Source organism: Phocoena phocoena, chromosome 10 (assembly GCF_963924675.1).
Source record: "Phocoena phocoena chromosome 10, mPhoPho1.1, whole genome shotgun sequence".
Classification (NCBI taxonomy): Eukaryota; Metazoa; Chordata; class Mammalia; order Artiodactyla; family Phocoenidae; genus Phocoena; species Phocoena phocoena.
Genome location: NC_089228.1, coordinates 97798306 through 97821199, shown reverse-complemented (window position 1 = coordinate 97821199; position 22894 = coordinate 97798306). Strand labels below are relative to the sequence as shown.

The window sequence follows — 22894 nt, the reverse complement described above, 5'->3', positions numbered from 1 at the left end:
TGTTCAAGTTTATTCACAATACTGATAAAAATGTCATTAGCCTTTTTTGCCATTTTTTTCTTTCTTTTTTTTTTTTTTTAGTATGGCTACAATCTGAAGTATGTAAGAGAAGGTGGTGATTCCGTCCCATGAAGCTCATATAATTTTTTTTTAATTTTTACGTTCTTTTTTCTAAAAAAAAAGGTTTTAAATTTTTTTCGTTGTCGTTGTTGATTTGTTAGTTTAAAAAAAAAAAAAGGTTCACAAACTCGGACAGAACTTTTCTTTGCTGGCTTCACGGCCTGTTCTGTTCTCTTAGGCTCCACACGAGGGCAAAGGGGAGTTGGTGCTGATGGAGGAAGTCGGGGCCGGGGCCGGGGCCTGAGACTGCGGGATCGCCCCGCTCACAGTGGAGCGCTGTCCCCGGGACCCTGAGACTCCGGACCGAAGGCGGTGGCGGCAGCGGCGGCAGCAGCAGCAGCAGTAGCAGCAGTGGGGGGTTGCTGATCCCGGAGCTGTCACCTGCCGGTGGTGATCGGTGGGGGGGGGGGGGGGGTTGGTGATGGAGATGGAGATGGCGATGATGGAGATGATGGCGATGGAGATGGAGTGGGTGGGCGCGCCGGGGCCGGGGAGGCGGCGCGGGCAGGGGGTGGGGCAGGAAGAGCGCCTCACTTTCTGTGTTTCTCCTCTTTGTCACTGCTTTTGGCGCTGCTGTCCGTGTGGCTGTTCGGGTTGTTGCTGAGGTACATTTTGTCCATGGCCTTGAGAGCCTCGGTGAGATAGTTCTGCAGGGCCGTGACCGCGGCGCACACCGCCGGGCTTCCGAAGCCGTGGGAGATGAGGTTGAAGTGGGTCAAGCAGCTCTGGATGCCCGGCTCCAGGATGGGGTTGGGCCTCGAGTTCCCCAGGGGAGATCGGTCCTGAGCCAGCAGGTCGGTGAACTCCTTGCATATCTGTCTGCAGCACAAGTGGAGCGGAGAGAGAGAGAGAGAGATGAGGCCGGGCAGCCAGCAGCATCCGCAGCAAAGAGAAAACCTTGCTCCCTGCCGTTACCTCTGCCTGGATCACGCCGACACCTGACCTGACCCAGAGCCCCAGAGACAGGCTGGGGGGGAGGGGCACATGTTGGGAGACCCAGCCACCTGTCAGAGTCCGCCTAAACATCTCCTGCTCTTTAAACACTTGCACACATGCCTCTCTCTTGACGTGTGTGTGTGTGTGTGTGTGTGTGTGTGTGTGTCTCTCACCTCTCAACTGCACCAAACTTCTAACCCCCTCCTCTCTCGCTCACACCAAGCATCCTAGACGCAAGAAAACATTTCACACGTTAGGAGAGAGACAGAGGTGAGTCAGAGGGGTAAGGAGTCAGAAACGCAAGCATCTCTTCAACAGCCAATAGCATGCACCCATCAACTGTCCTGCTCAAAATACTATGGAGCCCCCTCTTCCCTAATCTTCTAGAGACCTGGGCAGCAGTTCGGGGGGATGAACTCTCCACTCGTTCACCTTCAGATCAGGGTGGATGTGCACAGGAAAGGCAAAACTTTTCTTGGGACTATTTTGCCTTTAAAAATAAAAGTCACCAGAAAAAAAAAATGTTCCTTGGGGATAAGTCAGAGTGGTTTGGGGAAGAAGAAACAGACATTTCAATCTCCCATTCCACCTCTTTTCCCATACACCAAAAAAAATTGTCTAGGGAAATTGTGAATATGGGTGTGTTTAGGAAGCTAAGAGAAGAGGGAAAAGTTGAAATATGGGCGATGCAGCCTGCACAGGGGAAGCTCAGTCTCTGAACCTGGGAAGCAAGGACTAGGTGGGCCTCCCTGAGGCAGCAGCAGCCTTTGGGTGGGGGGCTGTGAAGGGAGGATGGAGAACAGGAAGCAGTGGCAGACTACCTCCTCCAAGGCCAGCTGGTGTCCCCAGGCCAGAAACTGCCCTGCCTGAGGCCGCTGCCTCTGCTTCCATGCCCTCCTGTGACATGGACTTTGATAATTAAGGGCTTCCAAACAAGCCTTTTAATTTCCAGAAAACATATCAAAACAGTCATTTTCTTTTCACACACCACCTGCAGAAGCCTATTCAGCCCAGGCACCAATGGGAATATAACTTGGGCCATTTTGAAACCTATTTGACATCTCGCCTGTAGGCTAGAACTTGTGGTGTGTGTGTGTGTGTACACAGCACTTTTGAGGAGGATGGAAAGGAAGGCAAGAAATGGGAGAAGGGATTAGGGTTGAAACTAGGACAGCTTCTGGCTTGAACATTTTGCAGGCCACTGCTTAATCCTTGCCCTTGGAGAACATATCGATAAGAGACAAAAACTGATACAGGCAAGTGTGTCACTCCTTTAAGAACTTGGTTCTGAGAATTTGAAAAAGAATAGATACATGTATGTGTACAGCTGAATCACTTTGCTGTACACCTGAAACTATCACAACATTGTTAACCAGCTATACTCCAATATAAAATACAAGGTTAAAAAAAAAAAAAGGACCTGATTCTGGTCTTTCTGACCAGAAATAGTCGCAAATCCACACTCAGCTTCCATCAAGTCCCTACTATACCCCACCCCCATACACGTTAATTTTTTTTAAAAAAATGAGAACGTGGGGTGAAAGAGAGGGGAAAGTGGGAAATACGCACTCACAATCTTCCTTGTATTGCCCCTTTAAAATCAATTACGGTTTATTAGATTGTGTTGTAACTTCAATATTTACAACAGAGCTGATTAACACAAAAGGAAAAAGAGGCCCAAAACCAGAGCAAAAACGATTTTGATTTTTGTTTCTCTTGACAGTGAGACACAGAGACCCCGAAGAGGTAATGTCTTACTTTGTAGCCAGGAGCATGTTTTTTCTTGTCAATTGCTCATTGGGATCGGAATGTTGTCGGTTGAGAAATTCAGCTACTGCTTTGGCAGGAAATTCAGTTTCGCACACATACCCAAAGTCCCTGGCGAGGTGGACGGCCTCTCCTGGCAAGAGGTGAGAGGAGAGGAGCGAGGGCAAGAGAATGAAAAAAGTTGGGATCAAAAGTGCCTCCCAACTCCCTTATTTTCTTAACCCAGATGTTGTAGGAAACACACACTACTTGTTTTCCCATTTCAGGCATTTTCTTTCCTTCTCTGTAGGATCTGGTGGCTGCACTTCCCAGGGAAAATGGCCACTTAGCCTAGAAGGCCCAGGCGATTGGAAAATGTAAAATCCCATCAACTCCCCTCCAGCCTCATCCCCAACCCCGATGACATTCCCCCACCTTCTCTTTCAAAATGTTTCTTGTATTCCAGCCTCACACCTATCAACACATTCATAAATGATATTCATAATTACTCCTTGAGCTTTTCTGCAAGGGAACGACTAAGGGTTTACATTTTAACTTTATCGCATATAATTATCTGTTCATCCAAACCGATTAACCAAGAGGATTTGAGGGTCACTCCACTGAGTCTGCCTGTGTTGTTGATTTTCGAATCTTTGGTTTTAATTTCCTGAACCAGTTGGTTTTTACTGCAGGGCTTCCTGCCATTAGCTCCAGCTCCGGAAGAACGCATGCGCCAATTAGAGCATCAAAGCCCTCTCCGCTGAGCTTGTTTCCATAAAATGGAGCGGATCACAAACAATAACAGTTCTCCAGAAACTGCTTCCCTGCTACAGGACTCAACCCCAAAACCATGCACACTCTCACACTACACCCAAAGCCGCTACTACCATTTTCTCTGCGTATAATTGTTTTGGGGTCTGAACGGTGGGTTCCCAACGTACTGGTACTATTTTTAATATAATGCTACTGTAGCTGAGTTTCTGGCACTGAACAATTGCTTATGACTTAACAGTCACATTAGTATCATTTTGGGCACCATTAACGGATGGTTCATAGGGTTTCTCCTCAATTTTATGTTTTTAAATATTTTTAAAATTATTTACAAAGCTAGAACTTGAATTCAATTATACTATGTCTCCTCAAATACAAGATATAAATAAGATTAAGTGCCTTCTTTAAATATAAATGGTAGTTTTGAAATCTGCACCATAACTTAAGTGCCTCTCTTTTTCCTGTTGGCATAAGACGTTTCCAACGGAACACAAAGGAAAATGCAAAAGAACGATACATTCATTCCAACACACCCAAACTTAAGCCAATTTAGTATCGGACAAACTTAACAGGGATCTAGAGGAAGTAGGGATGTGACTGCTGTGACTGGATTCTGATGTATCTAGAACAGCGAGTGAGGACAGGGTGAGCCTTTGTTTTGAGGGGTTTAGAAGCGAGTGTGTGTGTGTGTGTGTGTGTGTGTAAAAAGCTGACTTGAGACACTTTCTGCAATGCTTATATTTCTTTTTTCTTTTCCTATCCAAATAACTCAAAGTCTAAAATTGCTCACTTTTCTTCCTCTCCAGTAGAGAAGCACAATTAAATGAGAGATAAGGGAGCATATGTTTGGAAAACAAAAACCTAAAAGGGCATATAACCCTGAGCTTTCAGGATGGTCTTAAATCAGGATGCAGGTCAAAGATTCCCAAATTAATTCAGGAAGTAATGGTCACGCATTTCTCAAACGCAGATGTCAGAATAGCTTAAGTGATTTACTGCTGAGCTCTATAAAGGAGACTGGAACTTGAGGAATATGCAGTTCTTAAGTTTTCACATTGTTTAGGTCAGAATTGGGCTAGGGAGGTGTAATTTTGTGGCAGAGGGGAAGAGGAAAGGAGGACAGGAATAAATGCAAATAGTTTTTTGACACGAATTCCGTTCACTTCTGGTTATGTTTTCTGGAAAAATGAAACTGCCCAACTGACAAAATACAGCCAAACATCTGCCCACTGAATATTAGCCATTTTCTCAGAAGAAACTTCCCTTCTCTTTAGCAAGGGAACTCACTTACCCTCCACTAGTGATGTAAGCAGGGTGACATTGGCAGCTTTACGCCTCCCTGCTGGCAGATTTAATCCTATCTTGTCCAGTTTTTCTCTTAAAGATCTTCCTCCATTTTTAGACTTCGCCCTGTTTCACAAATACATGTGAGAAAGGGATTCAGAAAACATTTGGTTGCTCTGCATCACACTGTAGTCATTTTGACAACTTCCTAAAATGTACTTTTAAAAATTAAGGATCCTGGCCCCGAGATATGTAAGGAAGGGAAACCTAGGAAGGAATGGTACAGAAAGAACATAGGCAATAAATGCTTCTTAAACTCTAAAGCACCCCCTGTGTTCAGTTATTACTGCAACTATTGTGGCAGGTTGGAAGGTTCTGATTTCCCAACTCTCTGAAGAAGAACCACAAACAAATAAACACAGCTCTCATCTCTAGGGTGTGAAGTATTTTTGAGTTCAACTGATGACTGTATATTTTCCCTGTTGTTACAATCACACAAATCCCAATGGGGTCTTTAAATTGTCTTTGCAAGATCTGCTGTTAGGTTATTCAGAGTAACCAAAGTTATCATCACTCTTAGGTTTCTTTCTCTGGCTTTAGCCCCAGTGGGAAATTCATTTCACCAACTGTTTACATGCCATGTCACCAGCCTAACCAGAAAATTCAAAAGTGGATATCAGCCTTTAAAAATTTCCCTGATTTCAGAGACGATGGAGGTGGTTCTAAATAGATGTCTAAATAGACTCCCATAATCAGAAAGTGGTTAAGATAAATTGTTTAAATAAAACAGCAAATTAATTAATTTCAGATTTTATTCCCTACTCAAGTGCTCTTTAATTGTGTGGATTAGATTATACTCCCCTAGGTAAACAGTCTCCAATATTGGGGAGGGGGGAAGGGGGAGAAAAAGGCAAAGGGCGGATTCAGATCTGTGCCAATGAAAGATTACAAAGGGACAGCAAATGACCGTGAAGGAGGAAGGAAAGAGTGGAATAGCTGATGTTAAACTCTGTAGCCTTTGTATGGGATATACCCATCACAGCAGATATCTGGGTCTATAAACAGATATATGAATAAATGTCAAAAGAATGAAGTTTTGGTCCACTTTCTCATTAAAAATTAAAAAGGAGAAAAAGTAGAAAATATTATCTGGGAAAGTTCAACGCAAGACCCACCACACGCAAAGCTGGGTGGAACCCTAGGAGCAAAAAGCCCAGAGTAGGGACAAACCTGCCCTGAGGGAAGGTGCTTCACCTCGCTGACCCTTATAAAATCTCATCTACGAAATGAATCATTCCGACCTCGCGCGGGTGAGACAAGAATCCCTGGCCACATATGCAACATGCAATCGTCGGTAGCGACCACACATAATGCACGTAAACGTGCCTCGCACGCTGCCTGGCACACATGGGGACGCGGTACATCGGAACCATTAGTGCGAGCACCTCGCGCGGGAGGGTCTGCTTCTGGTGACCCGGGGGCGTGGCACGGAGACTCTAGAGAAAACCATTGTCTTCTACTTAAACCCTATTCAAGAGACGGCGGGCTGCAATCGGAGACCCTATATGGAGGTAAGGCAAAGTGAGGCGCCCGAGCGGAAGTTTTTCTAGGCTTGCAAGGTGTGAACGAGTAGGGAAAAGGCGGGCGCGCGGCGCCCCGCGGCTGCAGCGGCCGGGACTGAGCCCGCGGCGGGGCGAACTGCGCGTGCGCGCGGGGAGGGGGTGGGAGGAGGCAGAGGTCCCACTGAGCGCGCTGCGCCGGCCGACCCGGGCGCGCCCCCGGAACGACGGAGCGCGCGGGAACGCGGCGGAGTGCGCAGGCGCCCGCCGCCTCACCCCGCCCCCAGCTCCCACCCACTGGGTTCTACGCTCTTCTCCCCGCCCCTTTCTTTTCCCGCGAAGGGAGGGCCCTGGCGCGAGGCCCGTCCGCGTCGCCGGCCCGGCGCAGGCGCAATGCTTGGCGGGCAGGGCCTCGCTCGGGCCTCACCTCCGCAGCACTCCGCCCAGCAGCGAAGCGTTGAGACACTCCGGCGGTGAGAGGCGCCGCTGTACTTCCGCCACCGTGACCTTGTACTTCGAGGTGGAGCTGAGGAGTGAGAGACGACCCGGAACTGAACAAAAGACTTCGTTGGGGTTCACGACGCCGCCGAAGAGGTTGTCCTTGTTGATGGGGATGGCGGAGACGGCGTTGCTGTTGGACTTGGACAGGGACACGGGGCCTGCGGAGACAGACGGGGAGGCCGCGTGTGGGCGCCGAGGATCCCTCCCGAGCCCTGCCCGACCCCGGCCCGGGCCGGCTCCCAGGCTTGCGCCGCAACCGCCGCTTTTCTTCCAGCCCTGACAATTCCGTGGCTCCTTCCCCATCTCCTGCCCTAGTCCCTGCTCCATCCCGGTACTGGGGATGGAGCCTGTGCCACTCGGCGCGTCTCCCCGGCGGCCGGGGGGCGGCCCAGCCCCGCCAGCCAGCCCTGTGCTTCTCCCTGGACCCTTGCCATTTAACCGCTGGGGCGCTGTCTAGAGATGGTGGTGAACTCGTGACCCTCCCGGCTCTCAGCATCCGAGGGAAGTGGGCCCCAGACGGGGTGCTGGAGCACGGGCTTGGGGTGCAGCGGAGGGGGTGACGTTTGTAAACCGAGAGCAAGCTATGTAGGCTCGGGAGTTTTCGTGGGGCGAGGGGTTTAGCGTTGGGGAGAAACTGCTTCACAGACCTATAATTAAAATCAGCCGAGAGTTTAGATGGCTAAAGCGGCCTGTAAATGAGCACTTCATTCAAGGCACCAAGCCGGGAAGTGGTGGATTCTGTTGTCACACCCCGTCCTTTTGATAAATAGGCCCTTTCCTATGTTTATCTGTGAAAAAGACTCGAGTTTTGGAAATCCATTCCAAGCCCCGTTTTGAACTGGGAGAAAGAAGGATAAACAGGCCTACCATGGAAAACTAGCAATGTGTTCTTTTGATGAGCAAAGAGTTAATAGCCTTATGCTTAAGCGTCTTCTTAGGGGGGAAGGGGGGAAGGGGAGGATATGTTCTTGTTAGTTAAAATCAAAGCTCTTCATCATTGGATCCACCATACTTAGAAAAAAATTCGAGGCCAGCAGAAAGTGTACTAACATGTTACATTTCTAACACCAAAAATAATTCAGATGCATTCACAACCATTTAAGTACAGTATGCATTTGTATCTTAAAATTCCACATGGAGACATAATAACACATGTATACAGTACTCCTCCCTCTTGAATGGGGATATTTTAGACGTATAGGGAGGTGGGGGGGGGGCTCTAGGTTTTGGATAGATCACTTGTGACATTAATAGCTCTGGGGAGGCTAATAGAGACAATAGGAGTTAAACGAACTCTTGAGAGATTACTAATAAAAGAGCCAATTATCATGTCGACTTGGAAAGAGCATCTCTTAAGATTTATCCCTTGCACATCTAATTTGACATGACAAAGACTTCACAGATGCAAAAATGAAACTTTAAACTCGCTAACAATATACTGATTGGGGTTAGAAATGGGAACAGTTTTATATAGCATCGTCCTCTGGTGGTGCCTAGAATCCTGAAATGTAACATTGCCACCATAACAAAAAAAAAAAAAGCTGCTGTGAATAGCATTTAATCCGGTAAACTTTACTTCTACTCACTAAACACAACACAAATTACAAATCCATCCAAATCACTTGACACTTTTAAAAACCAATTTCTGCTCCAAACATTTATGCTAATAAACCTGACATCTTCAAAAAGCTAATTTTAACCAAAAGCCAAATTTTGTTAACCTAATTCACAAAGTTTAAAAAACCCTTAACAGCTAATGAGAAATTAAATTTAAGAACATGAAAGACTTTTTCCCCCTCTGCTAAGGAGTGTTACGTCTTTTTGTCATCTGCTCCTATATTAATATTAAATTACTTGCACTGCTTTTAGCATTATACACTTAACACTCATGGCCACTCACGCAATGGATTAACTGAACTGTTAAAACCGTGACAAAATTGAAATGCCACTTCCAAATCTGTTCACCTATTACACATTTCATGTGTTTGTCCAGATATCATTAAACTAAATTAAATGTTCAAGTCATGAATCAGAACAAAGCTAGCCTGTTGCCATTACTAATATACTGAAAGCCGATCATTTAAGCATTGCTATTCTATGCCTATCTATTCGCTAATTCTGAGCCTTTAGGAAATCCTACTTGGAAAAAAATAAACACAGCTCTGCAAGTTCTTTTAAATAGCACTGTGCCTGTAAGGACATGCTTGGAATGCAGAAGGAAATGGCTTACCTTTCTTAATTACAGTTTGATCTGGGATGTTAATACCCGGGTCTTCTACATGCTGCAACAAAAGGATACACATGGATGTAAATGTATAATCAAAACAAAAGGAAATGAATATTTCGTGCAAGACAGGGGGAGGGGAAGGTGTAGACTCAAAATTCCCCCCTCCCATCTAGTGACATTTATATATAAACATCTCATCTTGGCTCATTGGAATTCGGGGTTTTGCAGCTCAAGAGGTTTCGCTGTACACCCACGGCCAATTTCTCGTTCCCCAGCAAATAATCCACATTTGAAGGAGCTGGGGGTGGGGAATAAAACTTTCTTTGGAAATTAAACCGAGTTTTGATCTTTCTCACAGTCAGTTCAACCTTTAAAAATACACCTAGCTTTAGTTTGGCGCCTCAGTGGCTTCGGACTTGAGCAATTCCAGCGTGCAGGCAGCAAAAGCCAGAGAAACAATAGAAATGACAGTCGGGAGTAACAGGGGAGTATTGGAAACGTTTTAGGTGATGTGATAAAGAGCAAACGTATATACACACCTTCACTTATGGATAAATGAAAAAAATTTAAAAAGGACTACTGTCTAAATTGGATATCAGATAGGGATATGAAAATGATAAAAAGAGAAACAAACAAACAAAAATCCTTTGAGGTTTTCCTGTGTCCAGTAGCAGATTTGGATTTGTTAGTGTGGGTTTCTCTTTTCCTTTTTTTTTTTTTTACAGATGGATGGGTATACGTGTGTGCTAGAGTCAAAACGTGATTAGAAAGTAAAATGAAATCGTGTTTTCTAATGCAGAAACTGACAGGCAATATAATGTCTGCCTGTGTTTACAAATTAGCACCAGGGCTGCTGAGATAGAAGATTTCACAATCGTTACCAAACACAGGCATTACCATTAAAAAAACTATTACTTCCTTCTCTAGTCTTTGTCCAACAATAATACTGATTCGAACATTTTCCATTCCGTCTTGGATTTATGCTCCTGTTAATTGTGCCTGATCCCAATGATTCCGGGTGGATGGTACTAAGTTGCTTTATTACAGGTTTTATTATACTCAATGCTCTCATTTGTAACTTGCCTAAAGTGCTTCTGGATTTAAGTATAATTAAATTGAGAAATGTTCAGAAATGACTACTGCTGCAGTTCTTGTGTTTTAACTATATGGGGAAATATGATCCCTTTATGCATGCACCCTAAACCCATAAAGTAAATGTAATGTGGCATAATACTTTTATTTGTGTTATTTCTAGACCTTGTCCATACAGGGAAGACTGTTAAGTTTAAAACCCCACTGAGATATTAATGATTAAATAATTTTCACCATCGATTTGATTTTCTTAAATATTTGGCAGTCGTTCTTATTAAAGGTTAACTGTTGCAGCAATGGGAAAATTGAAAACAACCCTTTTCCTGACCCAAATTCCTTTGAAAGAATTTTTTTTCTTAAAAGGTGGGGGAGGGAAAGGGGAAGAGCAGCAACTGGGTTTCCTTGTTTTTATTTGATCTTTTGATTAATTTCTCCTATAGGCCAATCTCACCACGAACAGTGACTATACTGGTGTCAGGAATTCACACCAGCCACTTTGGAATTTTTGCAAAGTAGAGCAATTCTAATTCACAGTAGTTCCAAAAGCTCGCAACGTTATTTTGCAATTCAGATATTTCCAAGGAGCAGACTAGGATAAGGATTCAGAGAATCTTTGGGAAGGGGAACTAAAAGGATCACAACTTCCAGGTTTGTTTTTTAATGGCCCTTTTCTCAGCTATTGCTCCTCTCATTTCACTTTCCAAGAAATGCACTGTTTAGTATCAGTTTCTAAAAACATGTATGAAAACACACACACACACACACACACACACACACAATGCTTACTAAACCCCACATTGGATCAACTGCCTACTTTCCTGCTTTCCATGTTACGAAGCTAAACATAACCAACAAATTTCAGTGATTAACTAGGCCAAATGAGAGATGTAATAAATTTTCTATTTTCCTATGTAACTTAAATAATGTTTTAAATTCACCAGGCAAGCAGGTAAGTTCATCTGACCATTTTCTTTGCAATCTAATGCAGTCATCATTAAACTGTCAACGGACATATTGCTGTAATATTTGATGCAGTAATTTGAAATAGCATTTTAGCAAAAATCACATCCAGATACATTTCCTCTCCAAAGAAAAGCAGCATTAACAGAGCCTTTACAGCTTTAATAAAATTATTGGCTTGCTCTAATTCCATTTCAGGAAGGTTGTGAGCAAACCATAAATATGTAGAATTGAAGCAAGAGATGCTGGTTTAAATTTAATTTCATAAAGTATTTTCAAATTATCAGTAGCCTGGTTTGCATTGTAAACAGTAAATGCGCTAATACCATGCTTATTTAGAAATCATTTCAAACTGCATTTATTGATAACTGAATTAGAACTCAAAGAATGCATTGCCCGATAGTCTGAAAACATTCGTTTAATATGGGGGTGTAGCGGGTTCTGAGAGGCGTTGGGAACCCAGTTAATGATGTATGAGGTCAGCACTTAGCACCCCTAGGAAGAGAAAAAGGCTGCATTTAATGTCCTCCTCCTCGGACTTGCTACTTACTATTCTTTAATCAGGGTAGGGTATACACATAACTTTCAGATATCACTAGCACTCATAAAATCCGGTAAAAATAATTTTCCTAGTGTGTCTTTCACACTTTCTTTTAAATGGCCAGGGCATTTCAATGAGCCCTTTTGGTTGACTCTTAACATGTTTTTCAGGACAGGGAGAAATCCCCACGACAGACACAGTGGTGGAATTAGATCCTCTCCCCGTCGAAACAGTTTACTGTCGTCGAGAGGGGAAGGTACCGTCAACGGTGACATTCGTCTAATTTCTCAATGGTAATATGCAGGCATTGTTTGAAGGAGCTCCAGGAGCCATTGTTCTAGGGGCAGGACCCTCAAGTACAATTCTTTTCCATTTTTTTAAGGCGGCTGTCTCGGTGGGTCCTTAAAGTGTCCACCCGAAAAACCAAAAGGAGATTTCGAGAAAGTAAACGCCAGGCAGGAAAGCCAGGGCCCCCCGGGCTGCACGTTCCGGGCGTTTTCTCGCGGGTGGGTGAGGAGGGTCTGCGTTTTCTCTCCCGCCGCCCGCGGGGCCTCTTACCGGAACGTCCTCGATGGCGTGAGGTAAGGAGTGGATCGGGAGGTCTCCGAGTCCTGAGCCAAGCCCATGGGGGCCGTGCAGGAGGTCCTCGTGCCGCCGGTAGTCCCTGCGGGGATCCAGGCCCGACAGCTGGTGGGGCAGCCCCCGGTGCGCGTGCAGGAGCCCAGATTCCTGGCTCTGCCTCTGGCCGGGCCAGCCCGGGTGCTGCGGCTGCGGCTGGGCGTGCAGTGGGTTCAGGCTGTAGGGGTCGTTGACGTGGGAGTAAGGGTCTTGCGACTGGGGGTAGATAGGCTGGTAGGGCGGGGGGAAGTAGGGGGGCTGGAAGTCGGCATTGGGGGTGTGGGACAGCGGCGGGGCGCTCGTGTAGGGAGATTGACCTACAGTGCCCAGCTGGGGCAACCGTGCCGTCCCGTTGCTGGTGCCGTCGTGACGGTCCTGGAAGAGAGCGAGGGCAAGGGCAGAGAACAAGAAATCAGGCGTCGAGTTACAGCTGCCACACTGAGTGCACGGCTCAGGGCTGCGTGGGAAACGGCCCGTCCCCGTCCGCAGGCCGCCGCGAGAAAGGAGCCCTAGGCGCTTCTTTTCAGAAAATACTCCGGGAGTGAAAAGGGCCCTTCCCCAAACGCAGGGAATTCGACTGTGCCAGTGAGGGGGCATAAGAGACTCTCCTTAGGCGTTTCTTTCAAAGGGGGGGAAAGGCGAAAAAGGGCCTCCCGGAACATAGCCCGTTAAGCTGCGGAGTGGAACCTCCCTTACTTACGCAAAATTAAAATTCCTACTAAATATTAAACAGCAGAAGCGGCCTTTTCTCTGTCCCTGCATTTGAACCTGCCTGCCACTGCGTTATTGTTTACCCTGTTCTACTTATGTGGAGGAAAACAGTCATACCCATTCAAAGGCTATTACCATTTCATGACTATTTAAATAGAGCATATTTCGTAGAGGGCTGTAAGGAAAGCCCACGTTTAAGTTACCAGCTAAAAGAAGGTCTTATCTTATCCACTTCCTCAGTTAGGAGCCTTTTTCTGGACAGGGTCGATTTGTGATAGAGACGGGGAGAGAGGGACGTCAAGCCAAGGTTTAAAATGGAAAGATCCAGCCTTGTCTTGGGTTTAAAAGAGAGAGGTGCACCCCGGGGCGGAGGCCCCCGCCCCTTCCACCCCAGCCCCAAAGGGCAGAAGAAACGCCTGACTTGGGTTCCTCTATTGCAATTCGCTTGCAAAACAAGCGAACAGAGTTGATTGCAGGCAATGCGAGCCCTCGGAGGTTCGGCCCCGGACCCCGAGGGGAAGAAGGGGCACACCGGGCAGCATTTTTCCTGTAGCCGGATTAAGCATCAAATGTTGAGAACATCTCGGGAACACGTGAAGAGGCGAGGAAATAAAGACAAACGTGGCAAGAAACACGCCTTGGGAAGTAGCGGCGAGGTAGGGCTGCGCGCCGGGAGAGGTCGAGCGGGGGATGGGGGGTACCGCATTCGGCTGAAGGATGGAAGAGAGGGAGAGATACGAGGAGCGAGGGCAATGCAAACGGAAAGGGGGTGCCCTGAAGGAAAGCCGGGCGAGGAGGACGGGCCGCTCCGCAGCCCCAGGTTCTCCAGAGTAAAATTCCTAAGGAAACAGGGATGGGGGTGGGGATGGGACTCACCATAGCTGAAAAACTGTGAACTAACATCTGCGAAGAGTCTGGGGTAACGAGTCAGGGTGGAAAACAACAAGCGAGCCCGGCTGCCCCGCTGCCCGAGCGCGCCCCACACAAAAGGCGCCGAGAGCCCCGCGCCACCCGGGACTCCGGTCACGGCGCCGCCGCTCCCCCGAGAGCTGGAGCCCCGCTCTGGTCCATCCGAACTTGAACCACCGATTCGAGCGGCGCCTTCAGATGGTCGAACCCACGGTCTCTATCCTGCCGTGAGCGGGTAGGAGTCAAAGTTCCTTAAAAAATGAAAAACCTCAAAAAGGCAAAAAGCAAGAAGTGTGTGTGTGTGTCTGTGTGTGTGTGTGTGCGCGCGCGCGCGTGTTCCTTAATCCGTGTCTCCCCCTCTTTTCTTAGCGGCGGCTTCGCTTGAGCTTCTAATAACCGCGCTGGGCAGCGTTCCTGGAGCCTGCTAATAGCAGATATTCATGACTATTAATATTACACGAATACTTAATAAGGGAAGAATGCCTGGAAATCGAGCGTGAAGCGGAGAGGCAACTCGCGCCGGAGCCGGCTCTCAATGCAGTCCATTGACGGGAGCCTCAGTGTAGCAAATCGGAGGAGGGGAGAGGGAGCGCGAGAGACAAAAAGCGGGCGAGAGAGGGAGCGGGCGAGCGCGCGGGGGGCCGCGGCGCGGCGGCTGGCGAATCACAGGGAAGGGGCAACATTTTAAAAGGTTGCAGGGCAAGCAAAAGTGAAAGAGAAAGAGGGAGAGAGGGAGACCGAGGGCGAGCGCGCAGAAAGGGAGAATGTGTCTGCGTGCGTGTGTGAGAAAGAAAGTGTGGGCGCGAGAGAGGAGCACGGAGTGGGGAGAGGGGAGGGCGGGAAGGAGGGAGAGCCCTAGAGGAGGAAGGGAGGGGGGAGGGGGGAGGGGGGAGGAGGCCGAGCCGGCGCGCACACAGGGGGAGGCCGCGGGGGAGGGGGAGGGGAGAGGAAGCGAGCGAGGACAATCAGACCTAAAAGGCTGGGGCAGACCTCGGGATGCCGCGGGGGCCGCGCGTCGCGGCCGGGAGCTGCCGGGGCCCGCGTCCGGGCGTTCGTCTGGCTCTCGGCGCCCGAGCTGCTTCCCGGGCGCCTCCGGCCGCGGGCTTCTCCGCTCCGCAGCCGGGCCTGGGGCTCGGGGTTCGGCCGGCCGCCCCCGCGCCGCTCTTCCATGGCCCGGCACCCCGCCCGGGCGCGGCCCTCGCCCTGGCCGCCGCTCGAGCTTCCCGCGGACTCCCGGGTCTGGACACTCCGCGGCGGCGGGGGCCCTGCCCTCGGCTCTCCAGGGCCGGGGCTCGCGGAGGGGGAGCCGGGACGCCGCCCGGGACGCGCAGAGGCGCGAGGCGGCCCAGCCCGGGCGCCGCTGGCACCGGCTCCCGGCTCCCGGCGCAAACCCGTCTGACTGGCTGGGCCACTCCCGCCCGAGGCCCCCCGCCCCCCCGGATGACACGGCTCGCTCTCCCCCAGCCGCCGCTGCCACTCTGCCCGCCGGGGTGTCGGAACAAGCGGCACCTCGCCTCCTGCGTGTCCCTGCAGAGCCCGACATAATTAGACAGCCCCAAGCCGGCTCGGAAACCCGAAATCCCTGCTCCGGCGCTCGCCCACCGCAAAGTTGTTGAAACAGCCTTCGCTCTATTTATCCTCCTCTCCCTCCTCTCGCTTCTCATCTGTTTTTGTCTCACTCACACGCACATGCACACGCGGCCCCACAGGGTCCCTCTCTGGGGGGTGCAAGTGCATCGCCTCCCACCTGGGTCCCACGGGCAGCTCGCGCCGCGCGGAGCTTCGGACCCCGCCCGCCGGGGGTTTCGGCCTCCGAGAAGGTGATTGCCCGAGCCCCGGACCACAGCCCGGATACGACAATCCACCCTGGGAGGCTTAGGGGCTCAGTGTCACCCTGACCAGCTCGGAAAGGGCCCCCCAGCCCTGAAAACAAAGCGACTGGCCCGACATGGAGTCTCTGCGCCCGCACCGCGCACGACACGAGTCCCCAGATAAGCACCCGTCCCCTTGGGAAGTCACCTCGTGCCCCGGGGGAGGGGGGGAGGGGGAAAAGGAGGACCCGGGAAACGGGAAAGATTTAAAATAGTCTACAGAAAGGAGAGGAGGAAGGGGACGGGTGACACATCGTTCACATAGCCCAGGTTCTGATTTCAAGTGAAGACCCCGCCGCTGCGCCCACACAGACAGCTTGACATTCCCAGCTCCACATGCCAAAAAGAAAGAAAGAAAAGAGGAAAGAAAAACTAGCAAAAGCCGGGACTGCAACTTATTATTTACTTAGGTAATCTCTCCGGTCGCGGCCCTCTCCCCTCCCCCTCCCGTGACTCATCGGCTCTTTTTAGCGGGGAGTTGCAAGGGGGTTGGGACAGCGGCCGCCAGGCCCTTTCCCAGCGCCTCCCGCCGGCCGGCCGGTAGTCCTGGGGCTTCCCCGGCTGCCCCAAGAAGGCGAGCTCCGGGAATCGTGGCTTTTAAAATGGGCTCCAGTGCGGCGCGCTCTACCGGCCGGGCGGGCTCCCCGCACCGGAGGCTGCGGCAGCCCCGCCAGGATTCCCACGGTCACGCAGCCGAGTGCCCGGCGGTTGAGTAGGGAGCCGGCGGCCAGCCGGCTCCGCCCGGTGCCGCCTCCCATCCCCACCCCAGGGCTGCGCCCACCAAGTAGCTCAGAGAGAGAAATTGCCTAGAACTTCCTGAATAACATAGTGTACCTGGAGGACCCCGCAGCACTTTGGGAGATGAGTGTTCCCAAACTGAGCCCGCTCACTGGGAGGTACAGCCCAGCTGAGAGCGAAGTGCGCGGCGGGGCCCCTTCTCCAAATGGAAAAGAGCCTTTCGAGAAAAGTCGGGTGGGGGGATGGTAGGAAGGAAGGTAAGAATGAATACATAAAAGAAGGAATATTAAAGATCAGAGACAAAGTTAAAGAAGGGAAAGGGTTTTCTCCTTCCTTTCTTTTCCTGGTGACTTGGGCCCTCAGAATCTCGTTGGAGAGACACGCAGAGTGCACGGACGCGTGCCCAATTGCCAGCAATTGCTTCGAAAACCCAGCTTGTCTCTCTTCGCTCTACTCTTAGGCACAGTCAAAACCGGTCAGGAGGAAAAGGGGGAAGTGGGACAGGGGATCCGAAGGAGGGAAATGAAAGAAGGGAACGTCCTCATCCTCCCTCTGCAGCCTCTCCCCTGCTCTCTTTGGGCGAATCGGAGAGGCGGGCGCTGCGCTGGGGAAAGTTTGTCTCACCCGCACCTCGCAGCGGGCTTCGAGGAGGGGAGGAGACGCGGGAAGTACAGCTCCGCGCCTGCGGCCGCGAGGACAACTGAGCTAGCGCCGCGCTTACCTCGCAGTCCTCGTACTTGATATTATCCGTCAGTTTCCAAAGCATTTTCATGGATCGGCGTGAATGGATTTGCCCCCTCTCCGCCTCGCACCCAAGTGGAGCTACTCTCTGGGTAAGCGCAAAGTGCCGGCTGCGGGCGGCGAGCGCCGGAGGAGGAGGAGGGCGAGGAAGAGGGGAGGAGGGCGCAGAGGAGGCGGCGAGAAGGGAAAGAGCTCCCGTGTGCGCTCGGAGATCTCCCTCTAATGGTAGAAAGTTTTCCCTTTTCCTGCTCTTTACCAACAGCCTAATCGCCTCATTAGCATATCAACAATAGTCCAATTGCTCGCCAGCACCACAATCTGCCGCCGGCCGCTCCGACCCAGGTATAAAGGCCTCTCCAAGCCGCAAACTTGCTCCTAGAGCGCGCTCCTGCCGGGGAGCCCACGAAATCTCCCTTGAGCCCCGCCGCGCGGCCCTGCCCCGGCGCCCCCGCCCCCATGCCACTCTTCTCTCTCCTCTCCTCTGCTCTCTTCTCCGTCTCCTCCTCGCCGGAGACGCCCCGGCAAAAGCCCGGCACTGCACAGGGTCCGAGCGACCGCGCCGGGGCCCAGCTTTCGGCACCTCTCCCTCATCCCTGCCTCCACCAGCGGCTCTGTCCTTTCGGCTCCGTCCAATCTTATTAGAAATTACTATCCCTTTCGCAATCAGATGTAACCACCAAACGAAGACCGGAGAAGTCACGTCAGGATTTTTGCCCAACAAAAGATCGCCTCCGCTCCCCGGCAGCTGACACCTCCGGCCGCGGCGCCCTGGGACTTTTACTGGCTTCGCGCTTCCCAGCCCACCCCACCCCCCCAGGTTGGAGATTTTGCCAGACGGCTTCAGTCGCTCGGCTGGGGTTTGGGATCCTTTAATTGCCGCGTGTAAAATAAAAAGTGTACCCTGAAGAGGTTACTTGACAGCTGCATGGGTTAAATGATTTTCCTCTCATTTGTATGAAGCTAGGGCCGACTGATAATTCAGCGTGGTATTTGGGCTACGGGCTTCCTGGGTGCAGTGTGGACGGGAATACGGAACTCCTATAGAGACTCACAGTCGCTTCTGGAGTTGAGCCGAAATACCGACATGTGTGCGCCGTGTCATGCATGCATCAAAATAAATCGCAGGGAACCAACCCTTCGCTGTGCTAATCTGCTCCAGTTTTCCCAAGATTCCCCTTTTTAATTAAAGCAGGGAGAGTTCCTTCATGATTTGGTGCTGTTACTAACGCGGGCGCTTTCGCGGCTCAGTGCCCGGCTGGCGCGGAACCCGGAGGCCCGGGAGCCACCCCCGTCGTCCAGGTCCGCCAGTCTCGGCTCTCCCGGTCCACACGGGGGCCTGCTCGCCCCACCGGGGCTCTGTAATTTTTTCTTCTGTGAAACAGAGGTTTTCTTTTAAGGAAAGAGAGACCAAAAAAAAAAAAGACGTGATGCGATCCTTGGAAATACAGAGTAATTCATTTATCTGGCCGAGCTTCCTCGTTTGTCCTAGGTCAAAACCTCCTTTCTCCCTCTCGAATGCGGCAAATCCCCCAACAACAGTAGGTCTCGCCTCAGAGTTGCTCTAGGAACGACCTCTGATGCCATCTGGGCCTGTTGCTTGCAAATCTCCCAGCCTCCCTGGTCTCACGGTGCGTCCTCGCCGTGAGGGTAGAGGCTGTCGCGAATGCGAGCGTTGCCTAACAGGTGGAAGGAAGGCGAGAGGAGGGGGACTCGCTCCCCCCCGCCCCCAGCTGCCGAAGGGCAACTCTCCCTCCAGACGACCGCAGCCAATTCCCCAAGCCCGGCAGAGTAGGCCAGAAGCCCCCCGCCCCGAAAGTTAGGGAGAAGACCAGAGCCGCAAGGGAGGTAGAGAGCCGGAGGGGCTCCCTCCGACGCCCTGGGCCCTCCCCTGCACGCCCGGTCCCCGCCTGCGCAAGGCGGCACAGGCCCTTGGCTGAACCCAGCTCCAGGCTCGGCGCCGCGCTCCGCCCGCAAAAATGGTCAACTTCCAGCGCGAGCGCCATGCACCCTGCGGGCTGGCCTGGGGCCGCCGCCCAAAGTGGCGGCTGGAAGTCGGGGGATGGGCCGCCCGGGGGACCGACACCATCCCAGCCGCGGCCGCAGCCCCAGAGCGCAATCTGTAGGCCAAAGCCTAGGCCCGGAAGCAGGGGATCTTACACCCCCAAAACGTCGCCACGGTGTGCTTCGGGGAAATCTAGGTTTCGCTTTCTTTCTATCTGTAGGCTGGGGAAGGCATTTCAGGGCCTTCATCCTCTCCACCTTCCCCCCTTGCTGACCCGAGCCCCGCAGATCTCCGGCTCCACACCCGCCGGGGCTGCTAAACTGTTGTTGTTTTCCCGCCGAGGGCGCCTTTGAGGTGCAGATTGGGGCCTGCGGGCTCCGCGCCGCCGCCCGCGTTAGGAGCGCTGAAGAAAGGCCCGAGAGAGCGCCCCGGTCGCCCCTGGAGCCAGCGGAGCCGCGGTAGTGTGTGAGCGTCATTACCACGACAAGTCGCTTCATTGCATGTCAATGCTCCGGCCTCGCCGGGACCCCAGGACAGCAGCGCCAGGCCTGGGGGCAGGAGTCGGGGGTCCAGGCCTGATAGGGCGGCGTGGAGAGGGCGTTGGGAGAAGAGTGAGTATCTGTGTGAGAGACAGAGACACCGAGAGAGACAGAGAGACAACGAGGGAAGGAGAAAGACTCCATTTTCACCAGCTGTTGCCACCCAGTGGGCCCAGGAGCCCAACGGGCAAAAGCCAGAGGAGCCGGCCTCTCCAGGCCCCAAATCCGCGTGCCCCACCCGAGATCCCGGCTTAGCCAAACTGTGAGCCCACGGGAGCCAGGCCCAGGCTTCACTCCTGTCCCCTTCAGGCTGGAATCTTGCTGCTTCCGAACCTCAGTCGAACCCACTGGAGGCCCAGACCCTGGCCGGGCCTGCGCTGCGGGCGTTTTCTCACGCTGAGGAATTCTGCAGCCAAGTTCGCCCGGCTTGAGGGGAAAACCAAAAGACCTCCATCAAGGAGTCACCCAGTCTTCCCCTCCAGAGAAAAGAATGAAGAAGGGCCCTGAGATCCACCGGGGCAAGGGAGGGAAAGGTGTGGATGCCCCAGATTTGAATTTGGTGTGGGATTTGCACCCTTAAACCACAAAGTCTAACTCTGGAGATGAAATTGCATTTATTTAGGTTTAATTGGGAGGAGAGGTCTAAAAGAGCTCATGGCTGATTAAAAGAATGAGTGCAATGAAAGAAATAAATACTGCAAGATGACTTCCTTTCCCCAACTCCAGAGAATGTAGGGAAGACGGGACTTCTCTGAACTTTACTTCTGATGGCCGAAATCTGAAACAAGCCAAAGAACTCGCGCCGGAAAGAGCAGGGCCTCAAATTTTCTTTGAGAGGATCGGGGGTTTGGTTCAAATCGGCCCGCGGGCTTTTAGGCACATAGACTCTCGCCCTAACCAGGCCTCCGCTTGGCTAGGGTGAAAAGAAGGCCCCGCGGTTCCCATTATGAAATCGGCGACAGGGGAGAGGCTGCTATGCTCACCAACCTGGCCAGAGCCGCCCTGGTTCCCTTAGGGGAAACGTCTGGAACGTAAAAGGAGGGAGCGCTGGATGCAGGCTCCCTCGGCCGGGGTCGGACCCGGGGCTCAGGGGAGAGCAGTGTCTGGAGCCTAGCTGGCCTTGCGGTGCCCGCGGCCTAGCAGGGCCAAGTTCGGGAGGCGTTGGTTTCGACCAGTTCTAGGCCTTCTGCCTCATCACTCGCCACTTACCGCCCCCGCCTAGGCACCCCAACCCGTAGCCCAAGCGGTGAAAAGTGGCTTCGGGAAGAAGACGGAGCGAGAAGCTCAACTTTGCGCAAACTCTTTTGAGCATTCCCCAAAAGAACGTGCTCGCCGGCGCGACCCGTCCAGCCGGACCCCTTTCTATTCTCCACGCTCCCTTGTGGTCCCCCAAACGTGGAGACGCGGAGAGAGACAGGTGCACTGGAACCCCATCTCACGCGCCGCCCTGGGGTCTAGGGCGAGATCGGAGGCGTAGCGAGCAGGGAACCTTCCTGGCGGCGCACCGCACGCCCGCCTGCGCCCTGCCCCCGCCTGAATTAGTCATCTACCCCAGTTTCTCCTGGCGGCGGGCGGGGGGTGGCGTCCGTAGCGCAAAGCACCGGTGACCCCCGGGGCCACCTGTGGAGCGTGCGCCGGACTCTCCCCAGCACCGGGCAGGCCGGTGGCGCGCGTGGCCCCCAGCGCCGCGGCCGCCGCCTGCGCCCGTTTTCCTGCCCTCTTTCTCTCCTGGGAACGCTCCTGGGCGCTGCCAGGCGCGCCTCACCTACGACGCTGCAGCCCTGGGCCGCGGCTCTTCCTCTCCGCCTCCCCCCGCCCGGCCCCCTCCCCCGCTCCACCCCCGCCCACCTCAGCCCCGGCCAAGGCAAACCCCCGTACCTGCCAGTCCCCCATTTTGGCAAGTATGGACATCGCGGCTCGGCGCTCCTGGCGACGGGTCCCCGCCGGGCATGGGCTGTAGGGCTCGGCCGGGCCCGCTCCCTGGAATCGCTTAGGCAAATCCTCCTTTTTTACCTGCTCACCAACATCTCACCTGGTCATAAAGAGCTGGGTTGCTACCTGCCGACGCATGCGCGCTAGCCCAGGAATTCACTCCGCCAGCCCTAGTCCCAGCGCCTCGCAGAGCTGACCTGGGAAGTGATGGATTTATAGCCGCGGCAATCTCGCCATCAGCTCCAGCTTTTCCCAGCAGCCCCAACCCGCTTTCCCGGTCAATCCCTGGCCGGAGAACCCAGGCAGACTGCCTGCTGGAGTGTGCTGGGAGCGACGCGAGTGTGACTTGGTGTGTTTTCGCACTCGAGCCATGGGGGCATCTACACGCTCTTCCCTTGGCTCTCTTCCCTTTCGGAACTTTGGGGCTGGGAGAATCTCCAGCCCTTGGGGGGGCGGGAGGGCAAGGCCCGGAGACTGGGTCAGAACCGATAGATGCCGCGCACCTGGATGCACGCGGTGAAGCCATATCCCCGGTCCAGGCCTCCCCGCCGGCCTGCGAGGTTCAACCTCGCGGATTCGAGTCTGCAACCCCCAGGGCTGCTTCAGCGTCGGATCTCAGATCAAAGTGTTTCCCAGTAGGTGAAGACGTTCACGATTCTGTTTCATTTCTGACTTTTAGGTTTCGTCTCCTCCCTCCGCAGAGAGTCAAACACGCGTGCACACACACACGCGCACACACATACACTCACACTTCTATTTAAGGTCCGCCCTCTCTTCTCACTTTCACGACTCCCCGCCCCGCCCCCATTCCTCTGTGGCTTCCCGGCTCTGTATCTTTTCCACTAAAACTTTTTAAAGGGAGAAAGGGGCATCGGTGGCTCTGGGATGGTCAGCTGAGGTTTGGGCTGGGGGTGGAGGCTGCTTTCCCATTACAGATGAAATCACCTAAATGATTTCACCGCTGCTCTAATTAGAAGGGAGCTTTACGAGAAGCCACCGGACTTGGGGCTCCCAAGGAGCTCACCTCTGTAGGAGCCACACCTGGCCGGGAGGGAAGCGAGGGTCAGGAGCTCAGCCTCGGACCCCGCTGGCGCTG

At 52.4% G+C, this 22894-nt stretch overlaps 1 protein-coding gene across 3 annotated transcripts; it reads right to left on the bottom strand.

The window, feature by feature from the left end:
- Positions 1-650: 650 nt before the first annotated feature.
- TFAP2A (transcription factor AP-2 alpha) lies at positions 651-21777 on the bottom strand. 3 transcript variants are annotated; one of them, XM_065884606.1, is made up of 7 exons: positions 21745-21777; positions 12296-12730; positions 9148-9199; positions 6844-7075; positions 4865-4983; positions 2815-2956; positions 651-939 (listed from the first exon to the last, which is right to left on the bottom strand). In XM_065884606.1, the coding sequence occupies exons 1-7, from the start codon at positions 21775-21777 to the stop codon at positions 651-653; spliced, it is 1302 nt and encodes a 433-aa protein (XP_065740678.1). The 3 variants fall into 3 exon arrangements, with proteins under 3 accessions (XP_065740678.1, XP_065740677.1, XP_065740679.1); XM_065884605.1 differs by lacking the exon at positions 21745-21777 and adding an exon at positions 17306-17357; XM_065884607.1 differs by lacking the exon at positions 21745-21777 and adding an exon at positions 13943-13969.
- Positions 21778-22894: the final 1117 nt, after the last annotated feature.